This window comes from Typopeltis vanoorti, chromosome 13 (genome assembly GCF_054136105.1).
Source record: "Typopeltis vanoorti isolate ZY-2024b chromosome 13, IOZ_Tvanoo_1.0, whole genome shotgun sequence".
Taxonomy (NCBI): Eukaryota; Metazoa; Arthropoda; class Arachnida; order Uropygi; family Thelyphonidae; genus Typopeltis; species Typopeltis vanoorti.
This window is the reverse complement of record NC_143561.1, coordinates 89,019,632-89,039,058: the sequence shown is the minus strand read 5'-3', so window position 1 is coordinate 89,039,058 and position 19,427 is coordinate 89,019,632. Positions and strand designations below refer to the sequence as shown.

The window sequence follows — 19,427 nt, the reverse complement described above, 5'->3', positions numbered from 1 at the left end:
TGAAAATTATGGAGACAACTACCATGTTTAAATAAAAACTTTAGTTTAATATAACTAAAATCTATGTTCGACGTTTCAACCTTTATGTCAAGGTCATCTTCTGGAGCATACAACTATGCACAGAAAACAAGTTACACTACAATCAAACTGGTTTGTTAAAGACATTGACCAACCGCTACAACGATTGTTGGCCTGACCTCTGGTGAGGAAAAAAAAAATTATACATCAACGCTAGAGTCCTATTATTAGTGTTATCTGTTGGTGTTGTAGAAATACATTGGGCACAACAAGTATCTATCTATATACATATATTAACATCATGTACATTCCAGCCAGTTGGTATGGAATGGTTTCTAATACTAGCTGAAGATTGGCTAGAGTCCTGACTTATGCTGGATCTTATATATTAGGTAGGCTGAATGTGTGCCATCCAGATCCTTGGAATTTTCATGCCATCTTTGTTGTTGATATTTGGGTGGTTTATCAGGATTTCGCAAGCTTCCTTAAATTTCCTTTCGTACCAGGTTTTTGTGCAGTGTAAAGAGCAGGTGCTTTTCCAGTTGATTTGATGTAAGGTGTTGAATGCGTGGTCTGAGAGGCCTGCTTCACCATAATAGTTATATTTAATGTGTCTAATGTGTTCTTTCTTGCTTATAGGGATTGTCTGTCCTGTTTCACCAATGTACGGTAAGTTACAATTGCAGCGGATGCAATAGACTCTAGGATGTGCTAATGGGAGGAGAGGAACCTTAGAGGAGTTGAATATGGTTTTAAGTTTAGTGGGTGGTTTAAAGGTGGCATTGAGGTTATAATGTTGTAGGATTCTGTTGATTTTTTCTGATAACCCTTTAATGTATGGGATGGCTATGGTTTTACTGTAATCTAGATTCGATTTTGTTATTGTTTTATGGAGTATTTTATTCTTCTTCTTTGAGTGCCATCTCCTATCGGAGGTCGGCGACCACCTTGGCAAATTTTGAGCGATTCTCAGCTATTCTGAGCAGTCTCTCAGAGTTCATACCAGTCCACTGTCTGATATTTGCCAGCCAAGATTTTCTTCGTCTTCCTTGTCTTCTTCTTCCATTTATCTTCCCTTTTATAATCAATTGAAGTATCTTATATTTTTCATTACAAAGTAGGTGACCAAGATATACAGTTTTCCTTCTTTTTATGGTATCTAAAAGTTCACGTGATTTCCCCATTTGTTTCAGTACTTCCTGATGGGACGTTTTTGCTGTCCATGGGATTTTTAACATTCGTCTGTATAACCACATCTCAAAGGCTTCAAGTCTTTTTATTGATGTTGTCTTGAAGGTCACATTTCTGCACCGTACAGCAGTACAGACCATACATAGCATTTAACCATGCGTGCTCTAAGTTTAAACTGTGGTTACACAGTGTTGATTTCATCAAGAGAAAATTTTTTCTTGCCATTTCAATTCTAACTTTTATTTCCATTTCTGGATTGCAATCCTCATTTAACCAGCATCCGAGATATTTAAACTTTGCCACTCTTTCTATTTGTTTCCTATTTAAAGAAAGTGCTAAATTAAGAATTGGTTTCTTACTTATGACCATGAATTTAGTTTTGGTGATATTTATTTTTAATCCCATTTTTTCATTCTCTGCATTTATTAGCTCCAAAAGATTTTGAAGATCCTGAATATTGTCAGCCAGAAGAACTGTATCATCGGCATATCGGATGTTACTGATGATTTCACCATTTACACTAATCCCTTCCTTTCTTCCTTCCAAGACTTTTTGAAATATGGCTTCTGAGTAGATGTTAAAAAGAAGAGGTGACAGCACACATCCTTGCCTTACTCCTCGTTTGATGTTAATGGAGTCTGTAATAATGTCATCAACTTGAACAGATGCCTTTTGGTTCCAATATAAGTTTTCAATGATCCTGATGTCTTTACCATCTAATCCAATTCTTTTTAATAGTACAATCATTTTAGCATGTTGGACTTTGTCAAATGCTTTCTTGAAGTCGATGAAGCAAATGAATATTACCTTGTTTTGGTCAATACATTTTTGAAATAAGATCTGAGAACAGAAAAGGGCCTCTCTTGTTCCCAAGCCGTTTCTAAAGCCGAATTGGGTATCACTGATGGTGTCTTCACATTTTCTGTATGTTCTTTTTTGAATTATTTTCAGAAACATTTTGAGAACGTGACTCATTAGGCTGATCATTCTATAGTCGTTACAAGTTTTCGCATTTACTTTTTCAGGTAGCCTGATGAAGGTCGACTGTAACCGACTGTAAGTATTTTATTAATAGTATTTTTGTTATAGCCATTATTTATGAATGTGTCGCTGATGATTTTTAGTTCTTGTTTCAGGACTTGCTGGTTAGAGCAAATTGTTGTAGCTCTGTTTTAAAGGGTGTTAATGACTCCATATTTTTGTGATGGGTGGTGGTATGAATTAGCATGTATGTATTGGCTAGTGTGTGTCGGTTTTCGGTAGACCGTGAAGGATAGTCTGCCTGAAGGAAGACGTGTGACTAGTGTGTCTAGGAACAGGAGCGAATTTTGGTTTTCGATTTCGATGGTAAATTGTATGCATTCGTGTTGTTTGTTCAGGTGGCTAAGGAATGTGTTTAGCGTTTGTCGCCCGTGTGGCCAGATTGCGAACACGTCGTCAACGTATCTAAGCCAGACTGTCGATCTTAGTGTGGCGGAATCAAGAACCCTTTGCTCAAAGGTTTCCATGTAGAAGTTAGCGATTGGAGGGGGGATAGTGGTGAGCCCATGGCTGTACCTTCTTTTTGTAGGTAAAATTTGTTTTGCCACACGAAGTAACTGGACTGTAGTACTTTGGAAAAGAGGGCTGTAATGTCGGGCGGAAATTTGTTCTGTAGTAGTAGAATTATGCCATTGATGAGGACATTAGTGAAAAAGGCAGAAATGTTGAAACTGACTAATAAGTTGTCTTTGTCTAGTGTTATGTTTTAATTTTGTTTATTGAGCATTGTGTGTTTTTTTATGTAGGATGGGGGAATGACCTACCAACTCCTTGAGTGTTGCCGCTAATTTCTTAGCTAAGTGATAATTGGGACTCTCTATTCCTTCTACGATTGGTCGATGGAGCACATTTTGTTTGTGTATTTTTGGTACCCCATATATTCTGGGGGGGGTTGAGTTTTTTAACCGTGTCTGGTGGCCAAGAAGTGATGGACTTGAGTAGTTTCTCTGTTTTATCCTTTATCCTTTTTGTTGGGTTATAATTTACCATTTTATATGTGTTGTTATTGGCTACTAGTTGATTCATTCGAAGTATGTATGTTGACCTGTTCAAGGACAACAGTGGTTTGATAATTTGATAATTTCACCAGAGGTCAGGCCAACAATTGTAGCGGTTGGTCAGTGTCTTTAACAAACCAGTTTGATTGTAGTGTAGCTTGTTTTCTGTGTATAGTTGTATGCTCCAGAAAATGACCTTGACATAAAGGTCAAAACGTCAAATGTAGATTTTAGTTATATTAAACTAAAGTTTTATTCAAACTCAGCTTTTTACTTTATGCAGATGATATAAAGAGATAAGCAAAACTTTTATGCTATGGCGCACTCCAGATCAGGATGTGTCTTTTGACTGCAACTCTATTTTTTTAATTAAAAAAAATAAAAATTTAAGTGATCATATATATTGCCTACCTTTGTTGTACTTTTGGCAATAATGATCTTGCAAGATCATTATTGCCAAATTGATATAAAAGCAATTTGGCAGTAGCATTGTTGCTATCAACAAATTTGTTTTTATGAGTTGATGTCATTACATATAATTAAATTCTTTCATATTTTAAAATTTTCCTAGGATAAATTTATACTGTTAAGCCAATAAAAATATTCTTGCAAATAGATTTAAATATTTTTTTTTTTTTTTTTACAAATCAAGACATTTAAATTAACTGTAAGTGATTTCAGTAATAATATTTTATGCTGATAGATTTAAGTACATTAGATAATATTATAAAAGCATTCATTGAACACATCTGAATCTGTCTTACATTAAGAATTGTAGTCACAGACTCACTCGGAGTGAGTCTGTGACTACAGACTCACTCCGAGTCTTCTCACTCTCATTCATACTTCTCATAGAAGTATGAATCTTTCATACTTCTATGAGACATTATATTATCTAAGATGTGAAGAATCTTTTTTAAAGACTTTTCTTCACAAGACCGGCTAACTCTCCTTCAACTGAAGGTGAGCCAGCCAGTCTCATAGGCAGATTGAAGAATTTTTCCTCCTTGAAACTTTAGTTACTCATTGTATGAACAGACAAACTGGCCAGAATGCATGCAATTAATGAAGATGTTGTACTGGCTTCACAGCCATAATTACTTCAGACATTAACTTCAAATAATCCAAATCTTGTATTATCTAGCCTTAGTCCAACTGCAGTACTAAGCAGTTGTATGAGTTATGTAGTTTGGGAGAATTATCATTTAGAAGAAAAGAAAAACAATAAATAAATTTAAAAAAAAACAATAAAATCTTTTAGAATATTCTTGTTTTGGATTGTATTGCAAACATCCATATAGTCAAATGTCACACTGATAAGTGAATGCATTCTTTTTTTAATTTAGATACGAAGAACATTACGAAAAAAGCACACTTTGCCAAATTATAAAATGAGATTTGCACCATTTTTCCAAGTACCTGAATTCCCTGTCTGCTCACCTGTTTCTGATAGTGAAGACCATTTATTAGAAGGGAACTTAGGAGTAGAAGTTGTAGAGTGTTCTAGGTTAGCAATTGTTGATAATGCATCTCAGTTATTTTGCACCCTCACATTAGGTAAGTAAAATTTCTATTATCAGTTGAATATGTATTATGCCACTTTATCCTATATGTTCCAGGAAACCGTGATGTATGCAACAACAGTATAACAGATGTTTGAGACTCATTATCTTCTATTTATCATCATCAAATTCTTGCCATGTACTCTCAAGGGGGATGTACAGAATATGATAGTACTACTTAAATTAAGGGGATAAAAATCTCTTATTATTTGCAGCCAGTATGCGAAACTCCAAGATCGAAAACTACAATCTACAAGTTTCATGCCGAAGAACTATCGGTGAATCCAAGCGTAAGTGACCACTTGGTAGTACATCACCAAGGCAACTTGAAGCAAAGGTGGAGCAAGATCCCTCATTATCATTGATATTTTCTCATAATGTAAAAACACACAGCTCCTAGGAGATGTAATACTGCTTTACATTATGAGGAGAGGTCACTACCCAGACTGGTTTCAACCTTTTTTGAGGTCTCATCAGTGAGTAGGTAGACCTGAATGATATCAAAATTTAAGTGAAAAAAATAACTTGCATACCTTCACTATACGAATGCCAGAGTGGTGTGCCTATATATTATTATATATTATATTATAATTAAGATGAAAAAGCCAAACGGCTATATTTTCTGGTGTAGTTAATTAAATTAAGGGAATAAAAATACCTTATTATTTTACAGCCAGTATGCCAAACTCTAAAATCGAAAACTACGATCTACGAGTTTCATGCCGAAGAACTATCGGCGAATCCAAGCGCAAATAAAAAAAGAATTTTTTTCACTTGAACTTTGATATCATTCAGGTCTACCTACTCACTGATGAGACCTCAAAAAAGGTTGAAACCGGCCTGGGTAGTGACTTCTCCTCATAATGTAAAGCAGTATTACATCTCCTAGGAGCTGTGTGTTTTTATTAGAAAATACATTATTAGAAAATATCAATGATAGTGAGGGAGCTTGCTCCACCTTTGCTTCGAGTTGCCTTGGTGATGTACTACCAAGTGGTCACTTACGCTTGGATTCGCCGATAGTTCTTCGGCATGAAACTCATAGATCGTAGTTTTCGATCTTAGAGTTTCGCATACTGGCTGTAAAATAATAAGGTATCTTTATCCCCTTAATTTAATTAACTTCACTAGAAAATATAGCCGTTTGGCTTTTCATCTTCATGATAGTATTACGTGAAAAATTTACATCATTATTAACTTCCTATCTACAATTTTTCTCCAAATCGGTCTGTTACCTGTCAAGACTCCAACATTATCAGATCTTATATTTCTGTCTACAGATGAAAAAAAAAAAACGTTTGTGATAGACAGCATCACCCTGGCACCGTATGACTTCACCATCAGTTGATAGATAGCATGACAGATGCATTCAAATATTGTCATACATAGAGGTATACAGTATGATCAGATTTCTGTATGTTAAGGTTATTATGCTTGCAAAAATCCATTGTTTGATAGAAGAGTGTGGAATAATTGCTATAGCATAGATACAATTTGAGCATGGATGCTAGTGGCAAGACAGATATCAAAAGCAAGCAAAAATCCCAGTACTCAAATATATGCATTATGGATTTTTTTTTTTCTGCATTTGCCTTAATTAGAGGAAACAGATACATTAAACTGAGCAGCATTGCTTGATCACAGAGAAATTTGTGTGCACTCAGTAACAAAACTTGCTTCATAAAGCTGAACAAATGGGATTCTCTCTCTCTCATTTTATATTTTACCATGATGATGGAAGAGTGCAGTTTTTACAACACATCGTTCTATGTGGTGGTGGGTGGACTACGGTATGTTTGTGTGTTACTGAAAATGAAAAAAAAAAGCATCCATGATGACACATGGAAATACTCATCACCTTCACCTGGAGAAGAAAAAAATCTAACCAATATACCATCAACAAAGAAGAGGGTGGTTTGGGGGATCATATCCAGGATCTCATTTATTCCACTGTATGACTTGTGGATGGATGCTAGACACTACTGCAGCAGCAGCAGCAGCATGCTAGATCATTTCCAGCTAACTCTTCATCACAAACTCCATGGCTTCTTGCATGAAGACATGCTGCACAATAATCAATGATATGATGGCATACGCTACTCACCTGCATCTACAGGTTATGATTCTACAGCTGGAGTGCTGGATCCCCTTCACAGTCCTGATTTTACACCACCAAAGGATCACCTTTGGTGGTGTAAAATCAGGGTGGCTCATGACTTGCTTGGTGGGTGCATTGCCTGATTCTAGACACATGGCAGCAGTTTTGTGTAAACAAGGATATATGTATTTGTGGCATTATACAGGCACCTCCATAGAGTCCAAAGACTCATTGCAGGAGACTCAATCTATCATACCTCTCCTTAAACCCAGTAACAGACAAAGCATTCACAACTGACTCTGGCAACCCATTCCACTCATTCACGACTCTCCAAGCAAAAAATCTAGTCCTTGCACCCCTACTAACCACACCTTTATTCAATTTCCAGGGATGACCCCTCGTTCTGGCCCCTCTAACCAAGTCCTGAAACATTTCACCTGCATCTATCCTATAAAACTCTTTAAGCAACTTAAATGTCTCTATCGTATTCCTTCTTTCTCCTGTTAACCAGCTTTTGCAATCCACAACCCCCAGTCTGTCCTCATAGGGAACATTCCACAGGCCATCACCTTCTTGGTCACTCTCCTCTGAATCCTCTCCACCACTACCTCATCCTCAAGAAACCTAGGGGACCAGACTTGAGCACATTAATCTAGATGTGAGCATATCAAGGCCTTATAAAGAGTAATAACAACTTCCTTATCTCTACATGTTAATATGTTCTTCAATAGTCAAATCTTATGGGCTATCTTAGCAATATGTCCTCTAAACTTTAACTCTCTGTCTACCACCACCACCACCACCACCCCTAAATCTCTAGCTTCATCTATTTCCTTGAGTACAGTGTCATCAGTATCATAGAAAGCTTGTAATCTATTTTTCCCAAAATGCATAACTTTACATTTCTCCACATTAAACTGACATCCATTATCTTTTGACCATACTGACAGCCTATTTAAATTGTCCTGTAAGAGCTCCACATTGCCTTGATTAATGATTACTCTGCCTAATTTTGCATCATCTGCAAACAACTGAATATTTCCTATATCATTTATGTACAAATTATTGGTCCCAGCACTGAACCTTGTGGCACACCACTAGTCACCTGATTTCCTAAATATCTTTCCAGCAGCTATTCTTATCCTGGAGTACAGTGCCATAAATAAGATGCAAAGCTTGTAATCTGTTTTTCCCAAAATGCATAACTTTACAAAAAAACCATTTAACCAGTGTCACTATCATCAGCAGCTTTCTCCCTCCCTGCTTGTCTTTCCTATCTTCATGAAAAGCATCACATCTCTCCATTTCTATTCCAGTCAAGATGGCATTCTCATCTAGCCATATTTCCCTTATTCCAACTATTTTCAGGCAGTTTTAATATTTTTGTCTTGATGATGTCTTAGTGTTTTGTGGACTTTAAACAAGCTTTCGATAACATCAACAGAGAAATCCTTCTTAAAATTCTACTAGAAAAAGCAATAGACAAATATATAATACAGTTTCTGCTAAAATATTACTCCAAAACAAATGCAATAATTAAAAAGCAATAATTAGAGATCCAAAAAGGAGTAATGCAAGGATGCCCATTATCCCCATACCTATTCAACATATATCTAGAAGAAGTTGTAAAGAAGGCAGTAGACAATGAGCCTGGAATCAATGTCAATGGTTTAAACATAAATAATATCAAATATGCAGATGATCTTGTCCTTCTTGCAAGAACCACAAATGAACTACAAAAGTTGATCAACAAGACCTGTAAAACATATGACATGACAATAAATATACAAAAGACAAAAGTGATGAAAATAGGGAGGAACGGAACTACCATCTCAGTCACCCTAAACTTAGAACAAGTAGACAACTTCATATACCTTGGATCAAAACTAACAGAAACAATAGATGAACTCGAAACAATCAAACACAGAATAGTGATAGGATGGACCACCATGGGAAAATTACAGAAAATCTGGAAAACAAACAAGATATCTAAGCAAGCCAAAATCAAATTATATGAAGCAATAATTATATCAACAGTCATCTATGGAGCAGAAGCGTGGACAGTTAAAAAAAGAAAGGAGAAAAAACTGCTGGCATTTGAAATGAAATGCTTAAGAAAAATAAATAGAACAAGTTGGATAGAAAAGAAAACAAACATCACAGTCAGACAAGAACTATTGTATAAAAAAGACAATAATAGAAAAAATTAGAAAACAACAACTGAGATGGTTTGGACACACTGTGCGCATGGACGCAGACAGACTTCCTAATGTCCTAATCAATACTTTTCCAACTGAAAAAAGAAGACCTGGAAGACCAAGAATTACCTGGCTGAAATTAATAAAGAACATCTCGGGATGCAGAACTTATAAGGAACTTTTTCGAACCGCAAGGAATAGAGAAGATTGGAAGATCTTGCTCAAGAGAAGACTTAACCTGTCTTAGACGGAAGAGAAGAGGAAGAAGATGTCTTAGTGACTGAGACAAAATATATTATTAATATTATTATTGCTTGACACCTCCAAGGACTCATCAGGTGAGGGCACCTACTCTACAACTCTCCAGCTCCAACCGTGGTGAACAGCATCATCTACAACAGTGGTGGCGAACCTTTTTACCCAGGTGTGTCAAACATTTTTTTTTTTTTTTTAAATATTGACGCTGTTGATGTGCCACTTGCATACATGTATTATAAATTTAACTACATAATCATAGATGGTGACTTATACATATCATATTAGGCTATTTGTTTAATAAGACATTGATATAAAATCTATGAATTCATATTATACAATTAATTTAATAAAGTGAAATTACAAACTTACATTACATTTAATGACTTTTCTGTTGCTGAGTACTGGTAGAAAGTTGCTGTATAGAAGGGCTATATGTGTACATTTTAATGCTACACAGGCAGCACTCAAATTATTGCTCAATCTGTTTCTCCCTTTCGATTTGATATTATTTAAGGCAGAAAATAGAGTTTCACAAGCGTATGTAGAAAAGAAAATTGTTAGAACTTTAGCAAAGATTTTAAGAGCATGAAAGTTTTCAGGAAGGCTATTCCACATGCTTAGAATTTCACGGTCTGAATTTTTACACAAGGTGTGGACAGACTTACGTGTTCATCGTACATGTTGTTTATTTTTTAACGGTATATATTAGAACACAGAAAAATAAGTAAATAATTAATTTATTAACTTATTGCTGATATCTGCTGTGGTAGTCAATCTCCTAGAGGGAGAAGACACCTGACAGGTGTCTTCTCTAAGTCATCTTAAGAAAAAACTAGTACCGGTTTTTTTCTCTGTTTAGGACTCTAGTCTTATGTGATAGCTGCAATTTTTTTTTTTTTTTTTTTTTTTTTTTTTTTTTTTTTTTTTCAGACAGAGGGCGCCAAAATCAGGACTCTAGTCTTTGTGTTGCTGCTACAATTTTGTTTAACTAGTCCGTTGATTACACCATGTTGTTATAGTCTCGCGTATTGTGACAAACTATATTTTTGTGCTCTGAAGATGCTGGTTATAACACCAGCAAAATATCAGCAATAAGTTAATAAATTAATTATTTACTTATTTTTCTGTGTTCTAATATATACCGTTAAAAAATAAACAACTTTTACACAAGGTATCATGCCGACATTCCCGCTCAAGTTCTAATTCATTTCTAAAAGCAATAAACTTTCTTTTCCAGATAGGATTACACTGGAAGTCGGCTAGTTGCATTTCTAGATCTGTTAAATCCAACCACTCAAAGCCATCTAATTTAGGATCCATGAATTCTCTTTCATCAGGATACTTTATGAATTGGATTGTTTGTTCCAACATTTGAAATTGCTCAAATCTAGAAGAAAGCTTTAGAACTTCGATAGATTGATTGATATGTTGTTCACAATTTTTGGGGATGTTTAAAAAAATTTTCACTCTTGGGAAATACTTAAAATTGTTACTTTCTAAATCACGTTGAAATATTTTGAGTTTATTCTCAAAACTCTTAATCATGCCAAACATAACGAAGACAGATTTTCCGAAACCTTGCAATTGTATATTAAGTTTATTCAGGTGCAATGAAAAATCTGCGAAAAAAAACATCAGCTTACTGAGCCAAGCAGAATCGTTCAACTGAGAAAATTAGTGCTCCATGCCCTTCGCATTTAAATATAATTTCATTTAGACATCCAACAAACCATTCAAGTACTTGGCCATGACTCAACCATCGAATATTATTGTACGTTAATAGACCATTTGTACACTGATTCAACTTTGCTTAAAAGTGAATTAAATTGTTTGTTTAAAGCCCTGGCAGCAATAAAATTAGTTACCTTTGTCACAATTCTCATCACATCATCCAAATCCTTTAAGCCTGATTTTGCACACACTGTCTCTTGATGTATAATGCAAAGGAAACAAACCAGGAGATGACCAACATATTCTGTAAATCGTTTGATAAAACCGACATTACAGCCAACCATATTAGGCATGCCATCAGTTGTAATCGAAAATATTTTCGATAAATCTATCTGTTTCTCACGGAACACTTTAACAACACAGTCGCATATGTCTTTATCTGTCGTGTTTTGAGGTAAATTTTCTAACTTTATCAATTCCTCATGCATAGAATCACCGTGAACATACCTTGCAATAATAGCCAATCGAGCTGATGATGTAATATCTGTAGCTTCGTCGAGACAAATGGAAAAAAAACAATACCATGAGTTCAAGTCTTGTTGTATTTGATTTTCTATACTAGCATTCATTGATATAACTCTGTCTTTAATAGTATTCCTACTTAATGGTAACTCTTTCATGTGCTTTACAATAGCTTCCTTATTATGAAAGTTCTCAAATAAAAATGGTGCACACTGTACGAAAGCCTCTTTAATATAATCACCATCACTAAGTGGTTTCCCATGTTTAATAATAGTATGTGAAATACTGTAACTTGCAGCTACTAAATTTGAAGGTCCTGAAATGAATTTTATTAAGTTCCTGATTGTGATTCTGCCAGTTTTAGATGTTGCGATATGTATTCTTTGCATTCTTCATGAGTTTTTTCTGAGAGCCATTTATGCTTAGTTTCAAAATGTCTTCTTACATTCCAAGTTCTACTCACAGATAGCTCACCACACAATTTACAGAGAACTTTATCGCCTCTATCAATAACACCATATTGTTCACTCCAGGCATCTTGGTAATTTCTTCCACTTCCTTTCTGTGATAATTTTAGTTTTTTTATTAGTGCTAGCTGCCTTTGTAAAAGGGTTCACAAATTAAAAAAGGAGCACAATTATATACAGTGGTAATTAAGCAGTAATAATTAATAAGAACTAACAATTACTGGAAATGAATTATACAGGAGCAACTCAAATTACTTAAGTGGCAGACCATGCAAGACTACCACTACTTTCAGCAGGGTTGCCAAATTTATTACCGGTACGTTCGTAGCAACCTAGTTACATTTTACTCTCTATCATGCTACTGAATAGAAGCTATTTAGTAGGTTTTGTTGTGACGTCATCGTAAGTTGCTACTATTTGCATTATTTAACAAAATTTACTGAATTAATTGCAACTATAAAAATGTTTTCATTATTTACTCAGATAAATTCAATATTTAATGGTGCGAATTATATTATCTGTTAAAGTGGTTTTGAATATGTTTTTATTATTATGTGACACTGTCGTGACGTTCTATTTTCATGTTATGTTCTAAATCCGCCATCTTGCTAAAAGTCACTTTCATAAAATTAAAGGAAAACTAATTGCAAATTAATCACTGATCTAAGGGTAGAGAAATTTCTATTATACTGCGCCACTCCATCCTTAGATAAGTCTATATGAATTAGTAAGATTAATTCAAAATTAGTTAGCAGTCTTTTCACTCATTCAGGCCGATGGTATTTATTTTCTTTCCTTCTGGGATTCCCGCTAGATCCGAATTTTTGTGAACGGTGCAGTAAAAAGAAATTCAGGCAAACACAATATTTAAATTAACAAACAAAACATTTAATATATGGTTATATAACAAAATACATGTATTCCACTTTTAAATATGATAACTCAGTCAAGCTAGTACATCAGGTCAAGTCATTCACAATAAATCAATCTTCCAAACTTTCACATACAATTTCACAGTTTCAGAATCACAAAGTTCCTATACTCAACTTATTACAATAGAAATTCTTATTTAAACAGTTTCCTTGTATCTCTCAGCTACACTCTACGATTAACTCATAACAGGCACTAACCACGGTAGATATCACTTCAATGTCTATATTTTCAACTCTCAGCCTCGATGGTAAGCTACAGTTAATGTTAGAAACAGCGCAACGGAGCTAATACTTAAATCTGCATACACTGAAATAAACTAATATGACTGTCCTTACCAGAAATAATCTTCAGTACTTCCAATATTTTGTGAGCACACTTTCAAATTGTATTTATCACACTTGCGAAACATTAAATAACTAAAACATTACTAATCGCTCTTCAAAAATCCAGATAACAACTATAAGGTACATTAATTATTCTTATTTATCATTCATCAACTAGTTTAACTCCGTACAATTCCCTTTCTTGGTAGTATAGAAATAAGTCGTAATTGTAGACTGACTGGATTTATTCAGTATTCTTCTTTGAATGTCCAGTTCTCTAATTATCCGATTACGGCAATAATTTCCTTTTATTACTATGGCTGATTTTGCTTTCAGCCAACTATAAGATTCACTTATAAAAAAAATATCTACTCAACTCTTCCCTAAGAACCTTTTAATTACATCTACTTCTTTAGTTTACTTCCTTGCTACCTTATAGTTCCAAAGTTCCGTTCCGACTCTCACTTACAACCACGTATCTATTTTCTCTCTTCTCCACAAACGCTCCCTCCACACGCGCCCGTTTATTTTCACGCGTCTCCATGACAACCGATAGACGTAAACATTCTCGCGAATGTTACATTACGCTATACAACTACATTGAGTTATTACATAACATTAAGCTTTCACAAAAGGAATAAATAGAATGATCACATTTCAATAAATGCGCAGTTAAACTACAAATACATAAGTTCTTACAATATTGACATAACAATAAATAAAACAGCTTAATAACATTTAATACAGAATCTATTTACCATTAACACATTTCTTTGATTAAGCAATTAAATATTTGACATAATTAAGGTAGTTATATAATATCAATTATAATTTATGTTATTTACATTAAATAATATCTACAAATATAGTTCTTATGACGGAAAATCATGTTGGATTCTGAATCAAACAACATTTATTCTATTTTCTACATAATTAGAATCCAACAACACCTCCATGTTTAGAACTTGTATTACTCAGTCAAGAGACTTGGAATGCATGCATGAACGAATTTCACACAGAAGTCAAATGAAAACTTTAAGTTTATAATACATAAAGCATGTATTTATAAGTTTGTATCGTATAATATTGATAATAATTTTTATAAGTTTTTATATCATATGACTATGCAGAAATTATAATGATTAAGTAAGAAAACATAAACTTAAAACGCTTGTTGTTTATAGGCTAGTTACAAAATAAAATAGAAATAGGTTTATAATATATAAAGCACATATTTATAAGTTTGTATCGTATAACATTGATAATAATTTTTATAAGTTTTTATAATATCATATGACTATGCAGAAATTATAATGATTAAGAAAGAAAATGGTAACTTAAAATGCTTATTGTTTATAGGCTAGTTACAAAATAAAATAGAAATAAGCTAACTACAAAATAAAATAGAAATAGGCTAACTATAAAATATAATTCTTTCAATGAACCAAAACCTACCTTCCCCTTAACTGAGAGCGATCTTACACGATTTATCACAGTTTTTTTCATCGGAATACCAATATCTTTCAACATCCAAGGTGCATCACCTGAAACCTCAAGTGTGTCAGTGCTGACACGTGTGTCATAGGTTCGCCATCACTGATCTACACCAACGCCATCTACTGCCCATCACCACTAGTATTTTCACAGACAATCACAAACATCCATGCCCACGGTGGGATTCGAACCCACAGCCTTTTAGCTGGAGAGCGGATATGCTAACCACTTGGCCAACCAGGCTGGCACTTATTTGTGTTGTTTTTATTCAATTAAATCTTATAATGAATCCTTTATCTCTATAAAATCATCTTACCTTAGTTAATTTTATATTTTTATACTTTATTTTAACATTTTTTATTCATTTTTGCAAAATAGAATTTTATTTATTTTGTAGATTCGTCTGCTTGGGTAGATGTTGTACAGTTTCATGGAGGATCCTGGATTGCCTTAGAATTAGAATTAATACGTCAAAAAGGACAACCATTAGGTATTCTCTTTAAACAGGTAATTCACTTTTATAAGAGAACGAAAATTTATTGTACATAAAAATCCACGCTTTAGTTTGAATAACATTTCGGAGATTAAATAGCAGTCAAAATAATTAAAAAATAGTTGTAGATACCTGCTTTCATAGGTAAGCTATAGATTAAAATATACAAATATTCAAGAAAAAAAATGAAATAATGTGAAGCAGGAATCAGATCTCCTTGGATATTAACTTGCCTGGGGAAAGATGTAAAATTATCTTCAAGGATAGAAAAATCAGAACTTTATTATAACATCCTTATCTTTACATGTGAACGATCGTATCAGCATTTGCAATTATCTTTTGAGTTGTATTTGCAATCTTTGCCACATGGTCCCTGAACTTCAACTTCCCATTTATTAACACTCTAAGATCCCTAGCCTAATCCCGCCACTATAATACATTGGATATTTAATCATGACAAAGTGAATGACTTTACATTTACTGACATTAAACTGACACCCATTTTCTCATATCCACAATTGCAGCCTATTCAAATCATTCTGCAAAGACTGCATATCAGCAGCATTCCTGATTACCCTACCTATCTTTGTATTATCAGCAAATAGCTGTATGTTGCTAGTCAAATCCTTCCCAATATCATTAATGTACAGATTGAATAACAGTGGACGAAGCACTGATTCTTGTGGTACACCACTGGTTATTTATTTATTTAGCTTTGTACTGAGTGAGCAGTACTACTCTTATTAGTCCTAAAAAGGATTCTGAAGAAGGTTGAAGGTACCAGTTCGTGGTATCATATTAGTCATACATTGGTGTTAACGCTGCACCACCAGTGTGCATTGCAGGCCCTGAAGGAAATCACTTGAAAGTCTTTCTTGGATAAGCCTAATGGATATAAATCTTTGTAACTAGCGGCATTCCATATGCCGCAGAGAGAGAGATGGTGGCGCTAGTAAAGCGGGGAACCCCAAGCTCCTCTCTTATCTGCCTTACAAGGTTTGAATTCTGCTCATAGTATTGGACCTTGTTTTTATGGCAGTAGGTAAGTGAGCACCTAGTACCCAGAGCATCAGTTACCCAGATGTTGCCATCTTTCCTCATTATAATATCTGGCTTTCTAATGGCAGCATTGGTTCTGTAATGAGGTTCAACCATGGTCTCCTAACCTTTGTTCTTAAAACGATTATTCAGTATGTCTCTGCACTCAAATGCCATGAGTGCGAAAGCAACTCACTGTAGTGGCAGCCAGCCCTACAGCTAATGTTATCTCTGTCCCATATGGCTGTACGGGCCCTAGTGGGCAGGGCATTTATTCTTGTTCTAATTAAATCAATGTATTCATAACCCAGTAGTAATCTGTGCCATCCCGTACCCACTGATGCTGGGGAGGCACCAGATGTAATTCTTTGAAGCGAGCACCATCTACAGAGCCATGAAGTAACATCACCCATCTCTTATGCTCTGCTGACGCAGTCTCAATCTGGAGGCCCTGACATTGGGACCATTGGCACGTCTATAGTCCTCTTGAATGATAGGGCTAAGAAAGGCTTCCCTGCAGACTGGGGAGGATGATGTTTCAAGCTTTGATATTTTAGATAAACAAAGTCATGGGATTAGCCACCTTAGTGATGAAACTCCAAGCCTGCCGTCCTTCACCCCCCGCATGAAAGTACGCAATTTGAATGTCTGGCAGAAGCCGGAGCCACGATCTAACAGCTGAGCGGCCAGCCCTGTCCATTCAGGACAATGCCGAGATATAGGTCTTACCAAGGACCAACTTCTGATAGTAACGGGGTAGAAGATAATAGGACAGAATACAGAGCCTTTGCTGGGGCTTAAGAGGAGCTTTCCTCAAAGAAGTAAGCCGAGATTCCAAGGCAGAAGAGATAGAGGACCTCCCCTTCAGAGTGAACATAACCCCAAGGTATCTTTACTCCTCCAGGATCGTCAAAGAATGTAATGTCCTAACATGCATTGAAAACTCAATACTCTCAAACTTTAGCTTCTTGTCACACCCGGAAGGGACAAGGGCTAATGAGCAGGACTTCTCTGCATTAATAGTAAGGCCTCAAACATGAAAGAAGTCAACTGCCTGGTTGAGGAGTTCCTGCAAACCTACTTTAGTAGTTTGGCTACGAGAATAAGGTCGTCAGCGAAGGCCATGGAATTAAAGAAAGAGGCACCTAGAGAGTAACCAATGTGGTTAGGAAGAAAGCAAAGAAACCTTGCAGACTCAGATCCCTGGTATACCATTTTTTGATATTTGTCAGTCAGTCATCCTCTTATCCATGCTAATAATGTATAACCCAAACCCATTTTCTCCAATTTATGCAACAGTCTACTATGCTGTATTCTGTCAAAAGCCTTAGCAAAATACCAAAAGTATCATAGTGTATCCATTCCCCATGTCTAGTTCAATTAACATTGTTATAGAACGTGAGCAAGTTGCTAAAACATGACCTTCCCTTAGTAAACCCATGTTGTTAATTGCAAAGTAGAGATTCACTGTCAACCCATTTCTGAATGCATGTCCTAACCAATTTTTCCAAAATCTTCATCACCACTCCTGAGATACTATATATGTATGGTAATTCCATTTGCACCACCCTTGTGCAATGGAGTTACCATACATTCCTTCCATTCCTGCAGAATCTTCCCTGTTCTGAGACCTATATTAAACAGCCTAGTCAAAGGAGTGGCCAGTTTAGCTGAACACTCTTTTAGCACATGTGCTGATATTCCATCAGTCCCTATTACTGAATTCTTATTCAATTTGTGCAACAGCTCTAATTCCTCAGCCTCACACACCTACGCTTCTTCATCTAGTGAAGAGGTAACAGTGTGCTCAATGTTGCTTTCACCAGGTAGATAGCTTTTAACAAAATGGGCACTCATTAACTGAACAACCTCTTCTGTATCTATAACCCTCATGCCATCTGCATTTAGAAGAGTTATTCTTTCATATTCATTCTTTCTTTTACTTGCAGCATATCGATAGAATTCTTGTGGGTTGTCTTTAGCACGCAGGGCCAGGTTCTTTTCGCACTCAGACTTTGCCGTCCGTACAACAGTTGACTATTCTAGCCTGCTGCGTGTAATGTTCATAACGGTCGTCATCCTTATGCAAACAATATTCCTTCCACAGTATCCTTTTCTTACAAATCTCTTGCTTAATAAGATTACACATCCATTTGACTCCTACTCTATTCATTCTTCGAACTCTCGGGACGCATTCTGATTTCGCATCATTTAAGCATTGTGTAAATGCTTCCCATGCACTGTTGATATTCTTTTCATCCAGCAACCAATCCCATTCCACTGAACTTAGTATTCTCATCAGGTGGTCATAATTTCCTGCTTTGTAGTTCAGCATGTAACCTTTTCTGAATGGAACATTCATAAATTTAGTCACTTCCCAAGTGAGTACCGCATGATCACGGTCATCAACTGGAGAGAATAGTTATGTCTTCACAACTCAATAAATGCCTTTTCATTCTTCTCATGAGATTCCGCTGCTACCCAATCAATATTTGGATAATTAAAGTCTCCCATTATGATTACTCTTTTTGCGCTCATCTTTTCTATTTGATGATGCATTTCTTCGTTACTAGCAACCGATCCACCAGGTCTGTAACAACACTCCAGTATGTAATTATTCTTGTTAGATTCTACCTCACACCAGATGGCTTCAAACTCACTGCCACATGAAATATTAGCTTGCATTCAATTTCTGTAAATGTGCAGATTTCTTCAATTCCCCTACTCTCATGTTGTAAATGTGGAATACTGAAATATTTTATTTACAATTGTTTTGATATCAATAGGCAAAATATCAGCACTTGTCTGTACACCATTATGAACAACATGAGCAGCACATCCATTAACATGAATGTTCATTTTTAACCCTTTGTTGAGTCTTGAAAATACATTGTTGGAACCGCTTCGTATCCACCAAAGTTGGTGTAGCAGTTATCTGTAGAAAATGCAATAATTTTCTCAGTCAGCTGCTGTTTCTCCTGTTATGTTCTGAAAAGCTATGACTTGAACCTGAATACCTTTGTTCGGGATGAAGTATCTAACAAGGACAGGCACCAACTTCAAATCTCTGTGGTTTGATGTGTCTACCATAACTGACACATATTTGGCTTGTTTCAATTCAG

General features: G+C 35.4%; 1 protein-coding gene across 1 annotated transcript in view; it reads left to right on the top strand.

Annotated features, from left to right (window-relative positions):
- Nucleotides 1-19,427, top strand: part of Pdzd8 (PDZ domain containing 8) — a 269,988-nt gene that overhangs the window by 48,391 nt on the left and 202,170 nt on the right. Inside the window, exons 5-6 of the mRNA XM_090402639.1 lie at nucleotides 4,595-4,805; nucleotides 15,172-15,281. Of these exons, the coding sequence (XP_090258765.1) occupies nucleotides 4,595-4,805; nucleotides 15,172-15,281 (321 nt within the window). The remainder of the gene's footprint in view (nucleotides 1-4,594; nucleotides 4,806-15,171; nucleotides 15,282-19,427) is intronic.